Below are 22,105 nucleotides of genomic sequence, written 5' to 3'. Positions count from 1 at the left end.
ACAGAGTTCGTTCAAAATATGCCTAGAAAATGCTTCAATACTCATACAGTTATACGAAAATAACTTACAACCAAATAGAAAACCAATAGTCTTGAGATTACTAAGATTTGTGAACAAAACTAATACAAGTTTTCCATCTGACAATTTTCGCCAACTAAATTTTACATCAGATACCTGGGAAGATAGATCCATAATAAAGATACAAAGTATTTATTCTGAATTGTTGGAATAAGGAAGAGTAAAAAATAATATATTTTAAAAATCAGGCTGGGCGCAGTGGCTCATGCCTGTAATCCCAGCACTTTGGGAGGCCGAGACAGGTGGATCACGAGGTCAGGAGTTCGAGACCAGCCTGGCCAACATGATGAAACCCCATCTCCACTAAAAATACAAAAATTAGCTGGGTGTGGTGGCATGTGCCTGTAGTCCCAGCTGCTTGGGAGGCTGAGGCAGGAGAATCGCTTAAAACCAGTAGGCGGAGGTTGCAGTGAGCCGAGATCGCACCATTGCACTCCAGCCTGGGTGACAGAGTGAGACTCTGTCTCAAAAAAAAAAAAAAAAAAAAAAGTCAAATGCAGTGGCAGAATAGATTCTTGAACCTTGAATCACATTACATAGATGCAAACCCATAACACTGTATAGCCTAAAGAAACCTTTGAAATCATCTACCCTAACCCTTTTGTTTTGCAGAAGGGCTTATTTGAGACCCGGAGAGTTTATATCATTTTGCAAAATTCACATAGCTAGTTAATGTGTAGCAAAAGAAAGGCTATAATTCTGATCTCCATGCTTCCAGTTCAGAACTCTTTAAATAGCCAAACACACATACGCACACACAGAGTGTATATTCACATATACATATGAGAGACACAAATGAAATGCTGAACTCATTTTTTTTTTTGTAAACTTTAATTCCCCATCTGTCTTTCTCTCTTAGTAAATAATGAGCATTTATTGAGTACCTTTTAAGTGCCAGGCATTGTGCTAAGCACTCCACTTGCATTAGTTCATCCTCACGATGTCCCTGAAACATAGGTAGTCTTGTTATCCCTCGTTCCATAACAAGAAAATTTAAAGACTGGCGGTGCAAATTTACTTAAGGTTATTTGGGTCCTCTGAGATATTATTCACGGACTTCACTGTTTATCAGAGGTACATTTCAGTCTATCAAGAGTGGAACAAATAGCAAAGGCTTCTGAACCACATTATTATACTCTTTATGAATTGTGCTTTAAATGAACATAGCTGCTATTAATCAGCAGAGTGGCTTCACATGGCAGCTGTTTAGTAACAGCTGTGGCCGATGGCGTGCGCAGCACATGGAAGGATACTGCCTTCCAAACTTCTTTTACGGGTTTATATCAACAGATTCTCATACTTCGTCCCCAACCTTTTCTGCAGGACAAAGGAAAGGGACTTCATACAAGTTCTCTTCACTTGCACAGACGGAGAGAGGTGGGGGCAAAGGGGAGTTCTCGACCTTATTTGGAAACCACTGAAGCTTTGCCAGTATTGAACCTAGAACACCACCAGACAGAAGGAAGATAGGGCTCACAGTACATTTGGCATGTAGTGCCCTCTATTGTGCCTGTGGAAATTCTGCGGGTGAGAGAGGAGGCTATTTGTAGGTTGGCTGATATTTTTCTTTTATGCAAATATACTGCTGTTTGAAAAATCTATTTTTTATTACATGTGAAGTTCCCAGAGGCAAAAGGCCATGTCTCCCTTCTTTATTGTTCATGGTGCCCAACACATTATGGATAGGTAGTAAACACCACATCAGTTTTACACGCAGGACTAAGAATGACCCTTTCCCAAGAGTCCTGCTTCCTTCTGTTTCTCAACAAGCCTCATGAGGTGCATACATCTCCCAAGAAAAGGGAACTGCTGAAGGCCTGTGTCTCTTCCCCAGATTTCCATGAATGTTGCACTCACTTCTTCCCCGGGCTGATGGACTCCCCCGCCCCCAACTGTTTTACTCGTTTTTTACTTACACCTGCAGAATTTATATGCAGATCCCTGACACCCTACTTCCTATCATTTTCAGCACAAAATGGGAGCTTCTGATTCTACATATACTCTATGACTCTGTTTGGGAAGCCTTTGATGAGGCCTCACTGCCAGCATGGACATCTTTAGGAGAAAATTTTTACTTCCATGAAGACTTTTTTTAATAACTTTTGTTTTCCAAGAAATTGAAACAAGATGAATTAATAAGTGTTGATGTTGGCAAATAAAATGATCAAGTGGGAATTCTGTTTTATCCATCTTTGTACCAGAGTTCATGGCATATGGAAGGCATTTGGTGAATGTGTATCAGAATTACAAGTATTCATATTTCCCCTCAATTATTTCCAAAAGCAATTCAATCATAAGACTTCTATGTAAACCATGAGGTGGGACAATCATTATATCTTGATATTTTTTATCAGGCAGGGGTGCAATGGCTTATACCAGTAATCCCAACACTTTGGAAGGCAAAGGTAGGTGGATCACTTGAGGCCAGGAATTTTTTTATCTTTTTTTTTTTTTTTGAGATGGAGTCTCACTCTATCTCCCAGGCTGGAGTGCAGTGGCGCAATCTTGGTTCACTGCAACCTCCACCTCCCAGGTTCAAGCAATTCTCCTGCCTCAGCCTCCCAAGCAGCTGGGATTACAGGGGCCCACCACCATGCCCAGCTAATTTTTTTTTTTTTAAATAGAGATGGGGTTCCACCATGTTGGCCAGGATGGCCTCAAACTCCTGACCTCAAGTGATGCACCCCCTTCGGCCTCCCAAAGTGCTAGCATTACAGGTGTTAGCCACCACCCCAGAGGCCAGGAATTTAAGACCAGCCTGGGCAATGTAGCAAGACCCTGTCTCTAAGAAAAAAAAATTTTTTTTAAATTAACCAGGCATGGTGATATATGCATGTATTCCTAGCTACTCAGGAGGCTGAGGTGGGAGAATCACCTGAGTCCAGGAGTTCAAGGCTGCAGTGAGCTATGATCATGCCCCTGAACTCTAGCTTGAGTGACAGATTAAGACCTTGTCTCTAAAACAACGAACTAAACATCCAGATGCTTTTAACAAGGGGAAGAATATAGTTATTTCTTACATATTTAAACTGCTGTGGAAATCTTGATCTTAGATTGAAGGTTTGAGATCTTACATGTCAGCAATAATTTTACTTTTACTTTTTCCTGTTTCACAGAATGAGAACGACATGTTAGAAAGGTTATTTCAAATATTAGAGATTATAGGGTATCTTCAGGCCTTGGGAATAAGAATGCAGTCTGGATTTCTGCCAGAACCTTTGCAGACTTCTGAGTTTGATTCTCTTGTTTTCCTGACAAGTCTAAATTCCTCCACCTTCTGCAACATGTGAAAGAAATTGATCTGTGCATGGAAATATTCACACTTATTAAAAAAATACAACTACCAGAGTGTATAAAAAGAGGAGCATGTGTCAATCAGGGCCAAATGTCAGTATTCAAAAACCTATAAAAAGAATAAAAATAAAATATTGGAAGAAGCAGAAAGCGTTTATAGTGATGACTCAGATCAGGAGACCAATTTCACAATGTTTCATGTGGCAAGAGCTGTATTCACTAAGATTTGGAACTTTCTCATTTTTTTTCTTTTTTTTTTTAGTTCCTCTTCTGAAAAAAGATATTTTTTTTCTTCAAAATCTGCTTAAGACTATACAGAATACTGAGCCAGAAAACAAAATGACTTGTTCATTCATTCACTTCTCTATTATGCTGATGTCTTGTTTTTGATGTCTTCTCTTTTTATAAACTGTCAAAAACTAGAACAGCACCTTGTAGCTTCATTTATAGCAAAGTTACAATTAGGAAGTAAACTTGTAATTATTTTATGAATAAACTGAATTTTTAAAGTTTATATAAAATAAGATAATTTTAAAAGTAAAACAAATTATAAATAATAGTATATCAGATTATATAAATAATAATATAAATTATGTTGCTTTTTAATAATTATTGTATAACTTAGTATTACATTTGAAATATAATGATATTACATTATATATTATAGATATTATTGTTACAAGTAATAATAGTGGCTGAAGTGCTTAATTCCTCACCAACCATTCCTCCCCAAATAATTAGTCCAAGCCAACCAGAGACAGCCCGTTCCCTTTGTACATAACTAATTTCAAAAAGGACTTGTGACTCAATGTTGGTCAATGAGATGACAGGGAAAGTAGACAGAAGGCCCCTGAGAAAGCTGCTTTGCCTCTAAAAAAAAAAGGCACTGAAACAAAGCCTGGACCCACTGTAGCCACCTTGTGACCATTTGTGCAACTTTTCATAATACATACATTACATCCATCTTGTATGGATTATGTACGTATTCTAGGTGCAAGGCACTACTCTGAGTATTAACTCATTTAGTTCTCACAAGAACCCTACAGGCAGACAATACAGTTATCCCTGTATTCTAGAGGAGGACGCTCAGGCACTGAGAGGCTAAGTCGCCCAATTCTACTCGCTCGTAACTGGCAAAGCTGGAAACTGAACCCAGGCAGTCTGGCTCCAGCATACATTCTCTTAGCCACGATGACAGATCAGCTCTCCATGGAAGCTGCTCCAACCCCTCAGTATGCTACCTTCCTTAAAAGTATTATTCTTTACTGATGGCCACCAACCCTTTCCACTTTTTAAAATGTCCTTCAAGAAAGACTCCTGGCCAGGCGTGGTGCCTCACATCTGCAATCCCAGCACTTTAGGAGGCTGGGGCCACGATGGTCATTTGAGGCCAGGAGTTTCAAACCAGCTTAGGCAACATAATGAGACCCCATCTCTACAAAAAATAATTTTTAAAAAATCGGCCTAGAGTGGCAGCATGTGCTTGTGGTCCCAGCTACTTGGGAGGCTGAGGTGAGAGAATCGCCTAAGCCCAGAAGTCAAGGCTGCAGTGATGGCACCACTGCACTCCAGCCTGGGTGACAGTGAGGCCCTGTCTCAAAAAAAAGAAGAAGAAGAAAAACAACAGAAGAAAAGAAAATAGACTCCTCTGGAATTCCCCGAACAAATTACTAGGCTGCTGCAGGGCACAGAATATAGGAGGGAGGGCAGTAAGATTTTGAGCGAGGGAGGGAATAAGGTGAGAAGGATCAGAGAGAACGAGGACTGCTGGGCTTCACAAGGGGTGACCTGGGGCACCTGGGAGAGAGGAAAGAGCAGAGTGGGAGGGGTGGGAGCAGTCAGCAGTTTAATAATAGCCACAATTTAGTGCAGACCTACTGTATACCTGGCCCTCATATATATTATGGTTTTATAATATCAATAATGTCAATATATATAATATCAATGATAAAATATCAATCCTCCAAAGAATACACACTATATACTTGTCATACCCATTTCACAGATACACAAAATGAGGCTTAGCTAGTAAAAGACAAAACCATTATGTGAATCAGGACTGTCTGACTCTAAAGCCTTGCTTCCTGGGCACCACCTCCCCCGCAACCCCACAGTGTAGACTGCACACAAAGGGCACCAGGGAGAAAGTGAGAGAGAAAAAGAGACACTCTAATTCACAACTTTGCAGAGGACCGTAGTTTTTTCTCAAAATCCATGGCCCAAGGACACCTTTCCTCTTCCCAAAGAGCCTCCAAATGAACAGCTCAAATCTACAGCTCAAATCTCTTTTTTTTTTGAAACGGAGATTCACTCTGTTGCCCAGGCTGGAGTTCAGTGGCGTGATCTCAGCTCACTGCAACCTCTGCCTCCTAGGTTCAAGTGATTCTCCTGCCTCAGCCTCCCCGAGTAGCTGAGATTACAGGCGTTTGCCACAGTGCCCAGCTAATTTTGTATTTTTAGTAGAGACAGGGTTTCTCCACGTTGGTCAGGCTAATCTCGAACTCCTGACCTCAGGTGATCCGCCCGCCTCGGCCTCCCAAAGTGCTGGGATTACAGGTGTGAGCCACAGCGCCTGGCCTCAACTCATATCTTTTAAGGAAAGTTTCAGAGTCCATCTGTCTTAAGTTGCTTGTGGTTGCTACCAAAAGGGAAACTCTTTCCCACTCTACCCCTCAACAACAAACACTGGAAACAACCTAAATGTCTTCATGCTGTCTTAACCAAAACAGAGCTGAGTAGATTTTTTTTCTTTAACTTTTCCAAAAATAAAAACAAGCCACATTCAGTTTCAACCCAATTGTTGGAAAAACAAATTATTCCACCCTTCTCCTTCCCACAGCCCTACCAGGATTCATAAGTGAATGAAAACCAGGGAGAGTGGGGAGGAGGAGTTGTACTTTAAATGGTGGAAAATTCAGGGCTCAAGTGTTCAATATGACACATATTATGAAATTGTGAAATATAAGACCATATCAACAGCTGCTGATTTAGTCCAGGATCATTTATGATGACTTGCTTTTCCATTAAAATTTTGGGACGCTTGAGTATGGCCGAGTCTGTGAGCTTCCCAGTCACGAGTAGAGCAGAAAGAACACTGAGGCCTGAAATCAGGCTTAACTCCAACATTGGCCATGCCACCAACCTTGGGAGCTTTGGCTCTCACCTGTAAACCACATATAATTCCCACCTCAAAGGGTTTCTGGGGGAATTCAATGAACTAATAGGTGGGAAACCACCTGGCACATAATAGATATCCACGAAGGAGCATTTAATGGTTTCTTTCACATGACAATCTCTTCACATGGTTTAAAACAGATCATAATCACATGGAAGGTGTGTTGAACCTTTTTTTTACTGACAGGCAGGAAAGACAAGGCAAGGAGGGTCTGACCTAACCAGTGAGAAGTCCTCTTGGCAGGAAGAAGGGAAACCTAAGTGCATGGTGTTGCCAAGGGAGCCTGTGGTTATCATGTATAGTGATAAAGATTATGAAATCTCCTCAGTTTATATAAAAAGCAGTGACAGCCAAGGAACTCCCTTTCTTGGTGTTTAGGAGCCCCACCTGCCTGCCTGGAAGCAGAAGATACAGGGGCCAGATAAAGAGCTACTCTGTGACTCCCCTTCCAGCTGAGTCAGCCTGAGAATCTCTTTTGCACTGAGTTCCTCACATGCCATTTTGACACCGAATTCTTATTAAATCAGAGGCCAGGCGTGGTGGCTACGCCTGTAATCCCTGCACTTTGGGAGGCCAAGGCAGCTGGATCACCTGAGGTCAGGAGTTCAAGACCAGCCTGGCCAACATGATAAAACCCTGTCTCTACTAAAAATACAAAAAAGTTAGCTGGGCGTGGTAGTGGGCACCTGTAGTCCCAGCTACTCAGGAGGCTGAGGCAGGAGAATCACTTGAACCCGGGAGGCGGAGGTTGCAGTGAGCCGAGATCATGCCACTGCACTCCAGCCTGGGCAACAAGAGCAAAACTCCATCTCAAAAAAAATAATAATAAATAAATAAATAAATAAAATCAGAAATACCAACTCCATTAGGATTTGTAAAACCACATAAATGAAACTCTCCCCTTAACTTGATGCAAATGGTTTTGGACATTTCAAAGAAACCCCACCAGGAGCACCGAGTTCCACTGTTCCCTTGCCCTTCACCTTCCTCCCAGTGTCAGTCCTGTGCCTCACTTAGAAATGTTTGGAAAAGGTGCCTCTGGAAGGACAGCCTCTCACTGTGCTTATTCAGTCGTTCCCCACAGGAAATGATGGAAATTCCTGGCATTCCCATCAGGGAATGGGTCAGCTTTCTGCAGGGCTGCCGTGAGAGGGATGCCTGGAGCCCTCCTTGTTGTGGAGATAGATGGCTTCAAATCGACGCCTTCTCCAAATTAGAAGATGAAGCCAGGCTTCCAGGAAGAGTCCCAGGAGAGGGGAGACAGGCAGCCTGCTCTGTACAAGCCCAGCAACAAGAAGTAGAGGCATCCAAGTGTTTATCTTGAGCAGCTTCCCAAAGAGAGTTTGGCATCCTCTTGGTAAACTCTTTCAATCTCTTGGCATTAAAAGCAGACGCTCGCCATGTGCCTCAGAAAGAACCTTCCTTTCTGGCTATATGGTTAGGCATATCCGTGCTGTGATTTTTCAGAAGCCTCAGTAGTCCTCTATGCTTTTAGACATTAGTTTCTCTAAACCTCTTGGCAAGAAACAGCTCAATAATTTAACTAGAGCCATGAACTTGAAGTTCCATGTGTTTATCTCTTTGGAGGCTGGGTTTGGAAGGAGGGGACGGTGACAGTAAGGCATGAGGCAAGGGCACTGACGGGCAGGGCTGGGTTCTCTTCAACACAGATTTCTCAGGCTGCTTCAACATGCTCGGCACCGTGTGGGCCAAACTGTTAAAAATATACTTGCTAATCTGCAACTATTTTTTGAGGAAAGAAAGGGGAAAGTTAAAGCCTGGCTTGTTTGAAGCTATAGCTATAGAGAGACCTGTGAAGTTGTAGATAAACAAAACTATTCAAGGACATGCTTCAAAGAACACACTTACTGATCTCACAGGAAAAGACATCTGATACCCCGTTTTGGACTGTAACCCCTAAATAATTTTTCAGCAATCCCCTTAGAACTCTCCCACTTAGTTTTTACAATAAAAAACCTGAATCTACTCCATAGAGAATGCTTCCTTTTACTTTTTTGTTACTGTTTCACAGTTTGCCATTTTTCAGATCTTTTTCTCTCATAGCTATTAATAATTCCTATGCCTGAGCCCCAAAGAAGCAATTCTGTCAAAGCTTTGTTTGTCAAATACAAACAACAAATGTTCCCAGCTGCCCACAGTTGCTCACTGGAAACCCTTAACTCCACCCGTGATTTTCACAGGCTGAACCATGTATCTCTAGCTCCTCCATCATCCTAACTTTGGACGTCTATTATCATACCGGATCAGATTCCAAGAATAACAGAAGAGAACCCATTGAGACCAATCAATGAAACAAAGTCAGTCTAGCGCCCCCTCAGTGCAGAAAGGGAGAATGCAGGCTCCAGAGGGAGGGCCCAGGCTATGCGGGTGGTGCTGCCTCTCTTTCCCTTTCTGCTAAGCATAATAATAAAGGATTCTAGAGCCATGTGTGATGCTTTTAATGAAAAAAAAGGTAACTGGGAAATAAGCAGAAAAATATCACTTTTGTGGTAGTATATATCATATCTATGGAAAATAAAAATATACTGGTGCCTCATGTCCCAGAAAATGAACTCTGCCAAATTGTAACTATAGTTACGTCCCAATTAGCTCTGCATACTGAGGCCAAGAAACTCTGACCCTTAAAGCCTGATTAAAGCTTGAAAATGCTCACTTAATTAACCCTTCAAAGTCTCCCCTCATTGACGCTTTTGTCAGAGGAGCAAAGAAGCGACAAAACCATCAGACCAAACTCCATCTCCTCTTTAGACACCTGCCCAGAACTTTGGGAATGGGGCTGAACAAGCTTGGTATATGGAAAGACTGAAGAAAAACAGAAGACCTGGTTGAGACTAAAACACAATAATAAATCCCTGAGTAAACAAGGGGTGACTGCACCAAATACAATACCATGCTAGATCACTGGAGAAGATCGTGCATTTTGCTCTTTACTGTAATAATATGCTAAATTTGAAAAAGCACGACATTATTATGTAAACAGCCTTGACTTTATGTAGCAAACACCTCTGAATAATAACTCTCTATACGAATAACTTTGGAAGCAGGCCCACCCAATAGTGATTTGCTAAAACAATGGCTCCTTTGCCCTGTGAATAACCGACCTCTGGCTCATCTGTAGTCTAAATTCAGGTTGTGTTTATCATACTTGCATAAGCAACATATGCCTAAAATTAAACAATAACTAAACCCTCTATGTTATCCAGTCTATTTTTGCAACTATAAAAGGCTACAATGTTACCGTCTTTAGAAGAAAATCACACCTTTACATTTCTTCAGGAATAAGTTTTCAGGTCTGTCACACTTTGATATTCTGCAGTGGCTGTATCAAAACGTTGAGAGAGTGCTAATAGCCCCAAATCTCAGGAGAGTGATAATACAGTCTTGTGTTTTTATAGTGTTGTAACTTCAAAGCACTTGTCCATCTGACATCTCTCTTAACCTCACCAAAGCCCTGTGAGGTAGACTCACCTACCTTGGCAGGTGTCCCCCTGCTGGTTGGGCAGAGGCAGCATCTGAGACCCACTAAGTTTAAGTAGCTGGTATCAAGACACAGGAGTGATTAGGGGCAGGGCCTTGAGGGTTGACATGTCTCTGGACACCTTCCACTTACCACCTCACTATCAACCTGCTGCATGGAAGGGACTTGGTCTTCCTTCAATGGTTAAAGTTTAACCATGCCTGAAGAAATGGGTTCTTGGGTCCTGCTGGATTCAATTGGCCACTTCTTAGGAATTGAAAACTCATTGACCTTCTAAAGAATCAGAGTCCTAGCCCTATAACCATGATGAGGCCTTCCCAGTGGAACCAGATTGGGTGTCCAGTCCACTTTAGGGTTCCAGAGCTGCAGGGTCCCCCTCCACAACACGGAAGTTGAAAGGTCACCTCCACTTCACTTCACTGCTGAGCCCTTCCCCAAAACGACATTAACCTGAGAGTTAGAAGATCCAGAATCTTCTAACCCCAGCTCCAACTAACTTGCTTCAGCAAGGACTTAATCTATCTGGGCCTCAGCTCCCTTACAGGTGAAAATAAAGGCAGAGTTAAATCATCTCAGTTGGGTGCAGTGGCTCACGCCTGTAAACTCAGCATTTTGGGAGGCTGAGGCTGGAGGACTGCTTAAGCCCAGGAGTTCAAGACCAGCTGGGGCAAGATAGTAAGACACTGTCTCTACAAAAAATTTAAAAATTAGCTGGACATAGTGGCACATACCCGTAGGCCCAGCTACTCGAGAGGCTGAGGCAGGAGGATTGCTTGAGCCCAGGAATTCAAGGTTACAGTGAGCTATGATTGCACCACTGCACTCTAGCCTGAATGACAGAGCAAGACCCTGTCTCACAACTCAAATAATAAAATAAAATACAAAAAACATCTCAAAGACTCTTCCATCTGCAAAGATCTACTCTGGCCCTATGCTGGATATCCATCGCCTTGCCTAGAGGCTGAATCCAAGAATTCTCAGCAACAGGAATGTCTCTTTCATAGACTATTCCAAGGTTTCCCATTTTAATTTCGTCCTTCTCTTCTATTTGTACCGCTTGGCATCGCTCTCTTCCAGCCTCTGTTTGTGCTCTCTAATATTTGTAAGTGGCTATCATGTCTCCTGTGAGTCATCCGTTGCAACTCCCATGCATAACTTAACCACCATAAATTAAAACCTGTCAGCAATGTACTTTTTTGTGTGTTTTTCACCAAATCCCCACCCATCTAACTGGTAACATGGCTGAGAAATTTATTAAAAATTTTCTTTCAAGGTCACCCTTTCTAAAGAGACTTTCTCTCTTGGTTCTTCATATTTCTGATTGCCAAAACATGTAGGCATCTCCACATTTATCTTGCCTTATTTTGACAAGTTTCGTTTTCCTCTTGATTCCTATCTTTCTGTGTTTTTTTGTTTGTTTTCCTTTATAATTCTTCGTTTCATCTTCACTCCTACTGCTGCCTTCAGTGAGTCCCCCCCGGGAAAGGAGAACACAGGGCCATGGTCCCATCGCAGAAACATGGAATCACGTAGGTAAGGAACAGGAGCACGGAGGAGGGGCAATGGGGCTGCATGCGGGCCACTCTACCAGGGAACCAACGCAAGAGAGATGAGCTTGGTGCCACTGCATTCCTATTTTAAAGTCGTATGTTTTCCCAGAAAGTAATGCAGACGTGTGTGTCCAGAAGGAAAAATGCTAAAGCAACGCGGGAGCCAGAGCAGCTGGGGGTTGTTAATTTTAATCAAAGTCCAGCCAGGATTATTTTTAAGCAACAGGAAGTAGATTCATTCATTTTCATACTCTCTCTCTTTCTCTCTCTCTCTCTCTCACACACACACACAGAAACACACACACACTCACTCACACACACTCTTTTCTCCTCTATCCTTCTCCATTTCCTCTGGCCAAGCACAGAAACAAGCTGTTGGGAAAATCCTCCAATCCCTGGAGCTGCCTTTGAAACTCTGCAATGACCACTGGCATTTCAAGGTCAAAGAGAAGCAAGGTCAAAGCAAAGAAGAGCACCAGGTGCAGCAGCCTGGGAGGCAGAGGGCGTGTATGAGTTTCCTGCGGCTGCTGTAAAAGATAACCACGAACGTGCTGGCTTAAACAATACAGATTTCTCCTCTTACAGTTCTGCGGGCCAGTGGCCTAAAATCACCTTCAGTCAGCTGAAATATAAATATGGGAAGGAAAGCTCTCCCTCCAGAGGCTCTGAAGGAAGAATCCATGAGTGCCCTTGCATTTTTAGCTTCTAATGGCCACCTATATTCCTTGACCAGAGCACATAACAAAAATCTCTGCTTCCATCCTCACATCACCTTCTCTCTGCAGTCACATTTCCCTCTGCCTCTCTCTTATAAGGACCCTTGTGATCGCTTTCAGGGCCCACCCAGGTAACCCAGGATCATCTCCCCATCTCAAGCTCTTCAACTTAATCACACCTGCAAAGTCCTTTGTGCCACATAAGGTAACATTCAGGTTTCAGGATTCAGGGTGCTGTCACCTTTGGGGGCCATTCCCCAGCCTGCCACAGAGCACCTGTGTCCAGGCAGATTCTTGGAAGAAGTCTCCCTCTCACTCATCCATGAACACTAGGTTAGGAGTGTAAGGCCTGAGCAAAGACGTTTCCTGAACAACAAAATCGAAAAATTCCAGGTATTTTGCTCCTGTCTTGTCACAGATTTGCCTTTCCCACTACATTTTGTCTAGTAGGCTGTCTCTTTTATATTCCGCAGACCCATAAACATCCCATCACTTCCCCATGCCTGGGTGCAGCTCCTGTCCCATGGCCCCTCAGAATTATGAGAAACCCTCCCCCTGGGACACAGACACTCACTTTCCAACCAAAATTGGACCTCAGAGCCACAAACGCCCATGTGCATGAAGGGCCTGCCGGTAGCCTGCCAATGGTCTCTGAGGGTTTGTGGCTGCATCCCAGGTTGACCACTGAGAAGGAACACAGCTTTGTTAGGACTCACCAAACCGCTTGTAACCGAAGGACTGCACCTCCTCCTCCTCTGCGAAGTCGTCTGTGAGAGAAGAAGAGACACATATTAACCCTGGCAAGAGGCACAGAAGGAGAGGGTGGGGCAGGATTCGACCTGCTTCATCGCCCCTGCTTGTCACAGCAGCTTTCCTTCTGCTCGTGGATCACACCAGGCTTTCTGGAAGAGACAGCAGGGGTCTCCACACTGGCTGCTCCTGCTGCTTGGGATGCACTTCCTCTGTTCCTAATGTGACGTCTTCGAATTCAGGTCTTAGCTAAAGTGCAACCCTTCGAGATGCCTTTCCAGACCACCCGGCCACTCCCTGTCACGCTACATTAATTCAATGTTTCTCTCTGATATCTTCCTCACGTGTGTGCATGAATTTACTGTTGTCATCATGCTTCCTGTGAACAGAAACTTTTTCTGCTCACAGAAATAATCGACCACCCAAGGGGTTAAGTTATCTTTAGGCAACTGACCCTAAAGCCCCTGTTTTTAAATGTCTGGGCTCTGGGGTCATCTCCTTCACTAACTGTTGCCTCTCAGGAGCCGACATAACTCCTGCAATGACAACCAAACCCTTCCCACCCTCCTTCTGATGGGTAACTGGGACCAACCGATGGTTTCGCAGTAAATGCATTTCAAAAGGCAGCCTTACTGTGGAAATTCCTAAATGCAGACCCACCATGGAAAGAAGAGAGATGTCGGCCGGGCGCAGTGGCTCATGGTTGTAATCCCAGGACTTTGGGAAGCCAAGGTGGGCGGATCACCTGAGGTCAGGAGTTCGAGCCCAGCCTGGGAGTAGAAACCTCATCTCTACTAAAAATACAAAATTAGCCAGATGTGGTGGCACATGCCTGTAATCCCAGCTACTTGAAAGGCTGAGGTAGGAGAATCGCTTGAACCTGGGAGGCTGAGGTTGCAGTGAGCCAAGATCGTGCCATTGAACTCCAGCCTGGGCAACAAGAATGAAACTATACCTCCAAAAAAATAAATAAATAAATAAAGAGAGAGAGATGTTTTATCACCCAACCTTTCTACCAAAAGACCTAAAATCTCATTCCTAAAGTAGACATGAGATTCCTTATTGCATCTATAAAGAACTGCTCATTTACAGTTCTGCCAGGTAAAGGTCTAGGAAGGGCAAGCACTGTGCAGACACAATTTCATATTAATTGCACAACTAAAGGACACTTTTTTTTCCTTCCAAATTTTATTTTAGGTTCAGGGGGTACATGTGCATGCATGTCTGTTACATGGGTAAATTGTGTTGTGGGGGTTTGGTGGACAGATTATTTCGTCACCCAGGTAGTGAGCATAGTACCCGACAGGTAGTTTTTCAATCCTCATCCTCCTCTCACCCTCCACCCTCAAGTAGGCCCCAGTGTCTATTGTCCAGGACGAACACTTTTTTTTTATTTTTGAGATGGAATCTCACTCTGTCGCTCAGGCTGAAGTGCAGTGGCGCAATCTCGGCTCACTGCAACCTCCACCTCCTGGGTTCAAGTGATTCCCCTGCCTCAGCCTCCTGAGGCTGGGATTACAGGCACCTGCCACTACACCCAGCTAATTTTTGTAATTTCAGTAGAGATGAGGTTTCACCATATTGGTCAGGCTGGTCTCAAACTCCTGACCTTAGGTGACCCACCCACCTCAGCCTCCCAAAGTGCTGGGATTACAGGCATGAGCCACTGTGCCCGGCCAACACTTTTTGATGACAAGTAAGAGGTGCCAAAGCCAGGGCTTTCCAGGGGACCCTGTCTGCCTGGGTCCATTACTGCCCCAGCACACAGCTTTCTCTCACAGGCAGCTCAGCTCAAAGGCATGTTCTTAGCACTCACCATGGCAGAGACTGCCAGGCTGTGGCTTCAGAGGTGAGTAAGTCATGGTCCCTTATCTTTTCTTTTTTTTTTTTTGAGATAGAATTTTGTTCTTGTCGCCCAGGCTGGAGTGCAGTGGTGTGATCTTGGCTCACTGCAACCTCCGCCTCCTGGGTTCAAGTGATTCTCCTGCCTCAGCCTCCCAAGTAACTGGGATTACAGGCACCCACTACCATGCCCAGCTAGTTCTTTGTATTTTTAGTAGAGCTGGGGTTTCACCATGTTGGGCAGGCTGGTCTCGAACTCCTGACCTCAGGTGATCCACCCGCCTCGGCCTCCCAAAGCGCTGGGACTACAGGTGTGAGCCACCATGCCCGCCCAATCTTGGCTTTCAAGAAAGAGAGGCATATAGGGGAAATGAAGCCTCTGTGATAGTCTTTTTCAATCCCCAAAAGAGACATGATCTAGCTATACCTGAACCTTGAAATGTTATGGAGAACCCAAGATGTATGCTATCTATAAACACAATGTGGTGAAGCTCAGAATACTTGTTTGTTACAATGTATTTATAAAATCACATGTGATGCCGGAGCGTGGTGGCTCATGCCTGTAATCCCAGCACTTTAGGAGGTTGAGGCAGGTGGATTACCTGAGGTCAGGAGTTTGAGGCCAGCCTGGCCAACATGGCGAAACCCCATCTCTAATAAAAATACAAAAATTAGCCGGGTGTGGTGGCAGGTGCCTGTAATCCCTGCTACTTGGAAGGCTGAGGCTGAATCACTTGAATCCAGGAGGAGTTTGCAGTGAGCCAAGATCACGCCACTACACTCCAGCCTGAGCGACAGAGTGTGGGACTCCGTCTCAAAAAAAAAAAAAAAAAAAATTCACATGTGAGACAGTGGTTATTTCTAACAGAAAACAGAGAGATGTGATATCTTTGTATTTCACCATTGTCTCTTCATTCTGCAGAAAGGGAAGAGATCTTGGTTTGGAATCTAGAAGTCCACGTATTTATACTCAAAGTGGTCTTCTTATGGCAGGGATTTAAGCTTTAGTTCTTTTTGCATGGAAGAACTTGCTTACAACCAAGAGAACAGCATCTTTTTCTCTGATTCCCTGATTGGCTACCTCCACAAACACACATCAAGCCCATACTCTGTTCCTGCTTTACTTACTAATCTGTCCTATTAATGCTTGATGTGGTCATCTGTCGTGTTAATGGCTGCAGCCTCATCTATTCTCCATTTAAGAGAAACCCTGACCTGCTGCGTCTGCTTAGATATCTACTCATTTGTGTTTTCATTCATTCAATAAACACATGCTTACAGCCTAGCGGAGCTGATGAGACATGAATATCAGCATCAATGGTACCCAGACATCCGTGCCCTTGGCCAGCTCTAACCTTTCCACCACTATGCCACCTCTGCAGCAGACTCCACTCACACTCAGGCACTGTGGGCCACAGAAACATCATTGGAGATGTCACAGTGGAAACAAGAGGGGAGGTTCATGCTACACCCTTGATAGCAAACAGTTTAAAATTTCCCATTAGACGTGTCTATTCTCCCCCAAAAGCTTCATTTCAGAAGGGCTACCATTAGCTTGTTTGTTTGTTTGTTTTCTTTTCCCTCTCTAATCTTTTTCCCATGCAGCATTTGGTCTGACTGACTTCTCTCTCCTTCCTGAAATTTCCCTGGGAACTTCAAATTTCACATATTTTTGTTATTAAAGCAATTTAGCTGTGTCCTGCTTCTACCTCCAAATTAACATGTCCAAACCCATGAGGAGTTCAAGAAAACAAAGGCCTCACAGGCCACCCATCATAAAGCACAGGGTGGGTTCCCTGTTTCTCATCTTAACCCTCATCCGAAAAGGATTAGGGATTCTTGCAACAGCCACTAAAAGAATAAAATAGTCTCTATCTCATCCAACTCTAAAATTAGAGAGAAAATCACAAGAGACATGAGGGGTACAAGTAAGTTACCACACATTACTTCTGACTGCAATTATACAGAAGTGCCTTAAATCAGTCTCTCTCAATGTTTTTGTTTTTTCAGGGGGGAGGATAGAGATTGGAAAACACTGCATATTATATCCCTTTCTTGGAAATTCATAATGGTTTTGGAACTATCAGAGACTGTGACATGTGCAAAGAGAAGGAAAAAAATGGTTAACTTTGTTTTAGTCAATGTTTTCGAAAGTTGACTTTAGAATCCTCTTTTTCTACCCTTAAAAGTTGGGTGGATTCAGGGCAGAAAAAGCTTGGTGCACAGTTCACTCGCTTAGGTCTTCCCCCAGGCCCACTCCCAGATGTTCCCAGCTGCTCAGTTAGCAAACAGCTGACTCAGGCTGATAGAACAGTTGGGTATTTAGCGACTTGAGGAAGAGGAAGAGGATAAAGCTGGTGGGGCTTGTGGTTGTGGAGATGATTTACATCAAGCAACAATAGCCACGGGAAAGAGAATGAGTAGTCAGTGTTCCCATTGACTATAACATGCTAGAGGGCAGAAGGCTATGCTAGGGCCCACAAGGGCTGACAGGCAGGTTTTCATGAAGACAAATAGCCTGATACAATGTGCAATGCTATATTCTGTTCTCAAAACCTTTTCCTCACACCATATAGACCCAAGCTCAATGTGCTGTATCCCAGATTGTCTTTACAGTATCAGGGCCTGCAAAAGTGATGTACTCAGATAAAGAGATTCTTCTGAGGTCAGTCTCTTTAGCAACTTACACTTTCCAATGTCTATCTCTGACAGTCATAGCCACACAACTGCCAATCTCCTACATGAATAAGGACTTGGTTAAGATTTAAGACCTCTAAGTCCTGCAGTGGTCATAACTTGATCCCTGTTTCTGACAGCAGTCTGTCTGCGGGGAAGAAGCAACCTTAACATATTAAATGACAGAAAGTGTTTAAGATTTATTCTGTCTTAAGCTCATATTTTCTTGGCTCCCACAGCTGAACTTTTGCATTTTCATTTTAATCCTACAGGCTGTTATATTTTGCTCACCTATTTTGAAATGTGATTTTTATTTATCTTTTTCTACTTTCCTCAGTAACTGGCACAGAGCCACATTGGGGCCAGATATTTTGTGACAGAGAATGTTGAACAGAATTTAGCTGCTGATTTATTCTTTGTGCCTTGCTATTTCAGAGAACCATGAGTTCAAGTGAAGTTTGGTTCTGTTGGCTTAGAGCTGAGAGTCATCCATATTAACATGTTCCAGTCAATCTGTGGACCGAGTTGCGCACTAGCACTACAGTCAGAATTTACCTCTCATTCTTGCATGCTCCCTTGTATCAGTGTGACAGCACTTAACTCTATCTGCCTTATATTCCAGTTCTGGTTCTAACTCCTCCAGATGGAAGGCCATTTGAAGACAGGAAACTCGTCACATGGTACCCTCAACAACTAACACATTTATGACTCATGATAGGCACTCAACAGTAGTTGTTGAAAATTAAGGAAATTAGAGTTATACATGTCTCTCTCTTTCCCACTAGTTCATGAATTCCTAAAGGAAAAAGATAAATTCTTTCTCTTTTTGTATACTCACCATGTTTGGGGAAGAGAAGAAACTAATATATTTAGTCAGTACCTGCTGTATGCCAGCTATTTCACATTTTGCTATGTTTCTTTTTTTTTCTTTCCTTTTTTTTTTTTTTTTTTTTGAGACAGAATCTTGCTCTGTCATCTAGGCTGGAGTGCATTGGAACCATCTCAGCTCACTGCAACCTCTGCCTCCCAGGTTCAAGCAATCCTCCCACCTCAGCCTCGGAGTAGCTGGGATTACAGGCCTGTGCCACCATGCCTGCCTAATTTCTGTATGTTTAGTAGAGATGGAGTTTTGCCATGTTGGTCAGGCTGGCCTCAAACTCCTGGCCTCGAGTGATCTGCCTGCCTTAGCCACCCAAAGTGCTGGGATTACAGGTGTGAGCCACCACACCTGGCCGCATTTTATTATGTTTCTGTTTTACAGATGAGAAAACCAAGGCTCAGAGAAATTACATTTATTTGACCCAAGGTCTCACAGCTTGTGTGGCCAGACCAAGAGAAAGACACAGGTCTGTGGGACTCAGGGCTTCTACACCATGATGGTGACTGACCCATACACTCATGAAACTGAAGCCTGTGCTAGCAGCCGGGAAAGCTAAGAGGCAATGACTGATACTGCAGAATCCTGAACAGGCTTAGGAATTTGGAAATAAAGGTGAGGCTAAAATAGGAGGACTGGTGGAACATAAGTTTAAGAAGCAGTTGGCTATAACCAAAAAGATAGATAATAAGTGTTGGCAAAGACAGGGAGAAATCAGAACCCTCATATGCTGTTGGTGGGAATGTAAAATGGTGCGGCCACCATGGAAAACAGTCTGGCTGTTCCTCAAAAAGTTAAACATAAAATTACCATACACTCCAGCAATTCTACTCCTAGGTTTATACCTAAGAGAAATAAAAACATATGTCCATACAAAAATCCGCACATGAATGTTTGTAGCAGCATTATTCATAATAGCAAAAAAAAAGAGGGGAGACAAGCCAAATGTTCACTGACTGATAAATGGATAAACTGTGGTACGTCTATACAGTGGAATATTATTCAGCAATAAAAAATGAAGCACTGATGCATACTACAATATAGATAAACCTTAAAAACATTATGCTAAGTAAAAGAGGCCAGTCACACACAAAAAAAACACATACATTGTGTGATTCAATTTATATGAAATGTTTACATTAGGAAAGTCTAGAGTCAGAAAGCAATTAATGTTTGCCTAGGGCTGGCGGTTTTTAGGGGAACTGAGGAGTGACTGTTAATGGGTAGAGGTTTCTTTTTAGGGTGGTGAAACTGTTCTGAAATTGATTATAATGATGAATAAAAAATATGTGAATATAACAAAAAAATTGAATTATACACATTAAGTGGATGATTTGTATAGTATGTGAAAAAAAGAGAAGGAGTTGGAGCTGCCCACCCAAAGAGCTGGATGACTGCCCCCCTCAACCACAGCAGAAGATTCAAGGTTTATTACTTGGAAACATTAAAACAAAAGTTCTCTTGTCTAGTGGACACCAGGAACAGGAAATGAGAGGAACTGTAATGAAATCAGGGGAAAGGCGAAAGTTTACCAACTGAATGCTCAGACCCCGGGTCCTCTTCTCCCACTTAGCCAAAAAGTCCCCTCTGTGGTAAAGATTAGAAGGTTCTTCTCTGGGGAATTTGACCAGCTAATAAAAAAATAAACTAATGGTTCTAATTCCAGGAGGTTCCCAGTGGAACAGCCCAACCAGGTAAACTTAGAGTGATGGTCACAGTTCACAAAACCCAGCAGTACAAAAGTTTCCAATTGACCTGTGTAATGTTCTGCTGTTCAATAAGACAGTCGAGGGTCATCAGACAACTGACACAACCTCTAACAGGAAAACACAAAGATGAAAATAAAGAAACCAGATAAAGAAATTGAGAGGAAATCTACATTATGAAGGAAAATTAATACCTCAGAAAAAAACAAATACCATTAATACACTTACAGAGATAAGAGAAGATAATATATCTGGAAAACAGGATGCTATAAAAAAGCAACTATCAGAGAAAAAGGGCCGGGCACGGTGGCTGACACCTGTAATCCCAGCACTTTGGGAGGCTGAAGCAGGTGGATCACTTGAGGTCATGAGTTTGAGACCAGCCTGGCCAACATGGTGAAACCTCGTCTCTACTAAAAATACAAAAATTAGCCGGGTATGGTGACACATACCTGTAATCCCAACTACTAAGGAGGCTGAGGCAGGAGAATCACTTGAACCCGGGAGGCGGAAGTTGCAGTGATCTGAGATAGCACCACTGCTCTCCAGACTGGGTGACAGAGCGTGACTCCATCTCAAAAAAGAAAAAAAGAAAGAACCTTTGGAAATTAAAAAATATGATCACAGAAATAAATCTCAATGGAAGGGTTGGAAGATGGAGTCAAAATATTACAGAAAGTAGAACAAAGGCATATAAATAGAAAAAAGTAAAAATAAGGAAAAATTAGAAAGTCAGTTTAGAGGCTAGGTGCAGTGGTTCACTGGGATCACTTTGCAGCCCAGAATCCCAGCACTTTGGGAGGTCAAGGCAGGCGGATCACCTGAGGTCAGGAGTTCGAGACCAGCCTGGCCAACATGGTAAAACCCCGTCTCTACTAAAAATACAAAAATTAGCTGGGCGTGCTGGTGTGCACCTGTAATACCAGCTACTCGGGAGGCTGAGGCAGGAGAATTGCTTGAACCTGGGAGGCAGAGGTTGCAATGAGCTGAGATTGTGTCACTGCACTCCAGCCTAGGCGACAGAGCAAGACTCTGTTTCAAAAAAAAGAAAAAAAAAAGAAAAGAAAATCAATTTAGAGGGTCCAATGTTCATACAACAGGTGTTTCCTGGAAAAAGAACAGAGGGACGGAAGCACTGGAGGAGTAAGTGAACCACATTTCCCAGCATTGAAGGACATGAGTTTCCAGTATGAATGGGCCCATCACTGCCTAGAACAAAGAAAGGAAAGAAAGCCACTTCAAGGCTTATCATCAAAAATTTCAGAACACTGAAGACAAAAATAAAATCCTAAAAGCTTCCAGACAGAGAAAAAAAATAGATCATTTATAAGAATTTTACAAAGAAAAAAAGATCAGCTTCACATTTAGCAGCAAAGTTGGAAGCTAAAGTAAATACAGCAGTGCTTTCGAAATTCTAAGGATAAATTACTTCCAATATAGAATGCTCTCAATTCAATGAGGGGGTAACATAAAGACCTTTGCAGACCAGCAGAATCCCCAAAAATGTACTTCCCACACACACTTGCCTCGGGAAGTTATTGGAGAATGCATTGCACTAAAATAAGCAACAAACCCAGTATGTGTGCGTGTGTCTGAGTGTGTGCACGTCTGGGTGTGTCTGTGTGTATATATCCTAACCTAACTCTAAGCCTCAGTTGGTCAGAATGCTCCAGAAAGATTTCTTCGAGAAGATAGAAATGAAAGAATTCCTAATATGTTTGAACACACAGAGGAGAGATTTGGGAAAGTAGAAGGGACTTTGGAGATGAAGAATGATGTATGTATGAGGAGCTAAAATGGCAAGAGGATTATTAACTTCGTGGGGGGGAAACAAAAAGCTATGCAAGAAATATGACTCAGCTGTGAATCTCATGACATTGTCACAATAATGTCAACACTGAATATGGATCTGGGATTACGCTGTAACTGTATTAGAAAGGTG

At 42.9% G+C, this 22,105-nt stretch overlaps 1 protein-coding gene across 1 annotated transcript in view; it reads right to left on the bottom strand.

The window, feature by feature from the left end:
* COLEC12 (collectin subfamily member 12) overlaps positions 1 to 22,105 on the bottom strand; it is a 181,716-nt gene that overhangs the window by 148,302 nt on the left and 11,309 nt on the right. The window contains exon 2 of the mRNA XM_024236061.3: positions 13,029 to 13,079. Within this exon, the coding sequence (XP_024091829.1) occupies positions 13,029 to 13,079 (51 nt within the window). The remainder of the gene's footprint in view (positions 1 to 13,028; positions 13,080 to 22,105) is intronic.

The sequence above is a fragment of the Pongo abelii genome, chromosome 17, assembly GCF_028885655.2.
Source record: "Pongo abelii isolate AG06213 chromosome 17, NHGRI_mPonAbe1-v2.0_pri, whole genome shotgun sequence".
NCBI lineage: Eukaryota > Metazoa > Chordata > Mammalia > Primates > Hominidae > Pongo > Pongo abelii.
The sequence above is the reverse complement of the archived record's forward strand: the minus strand, read 5'-3'. Positions and strand labels throughout refer to the sequence as shown.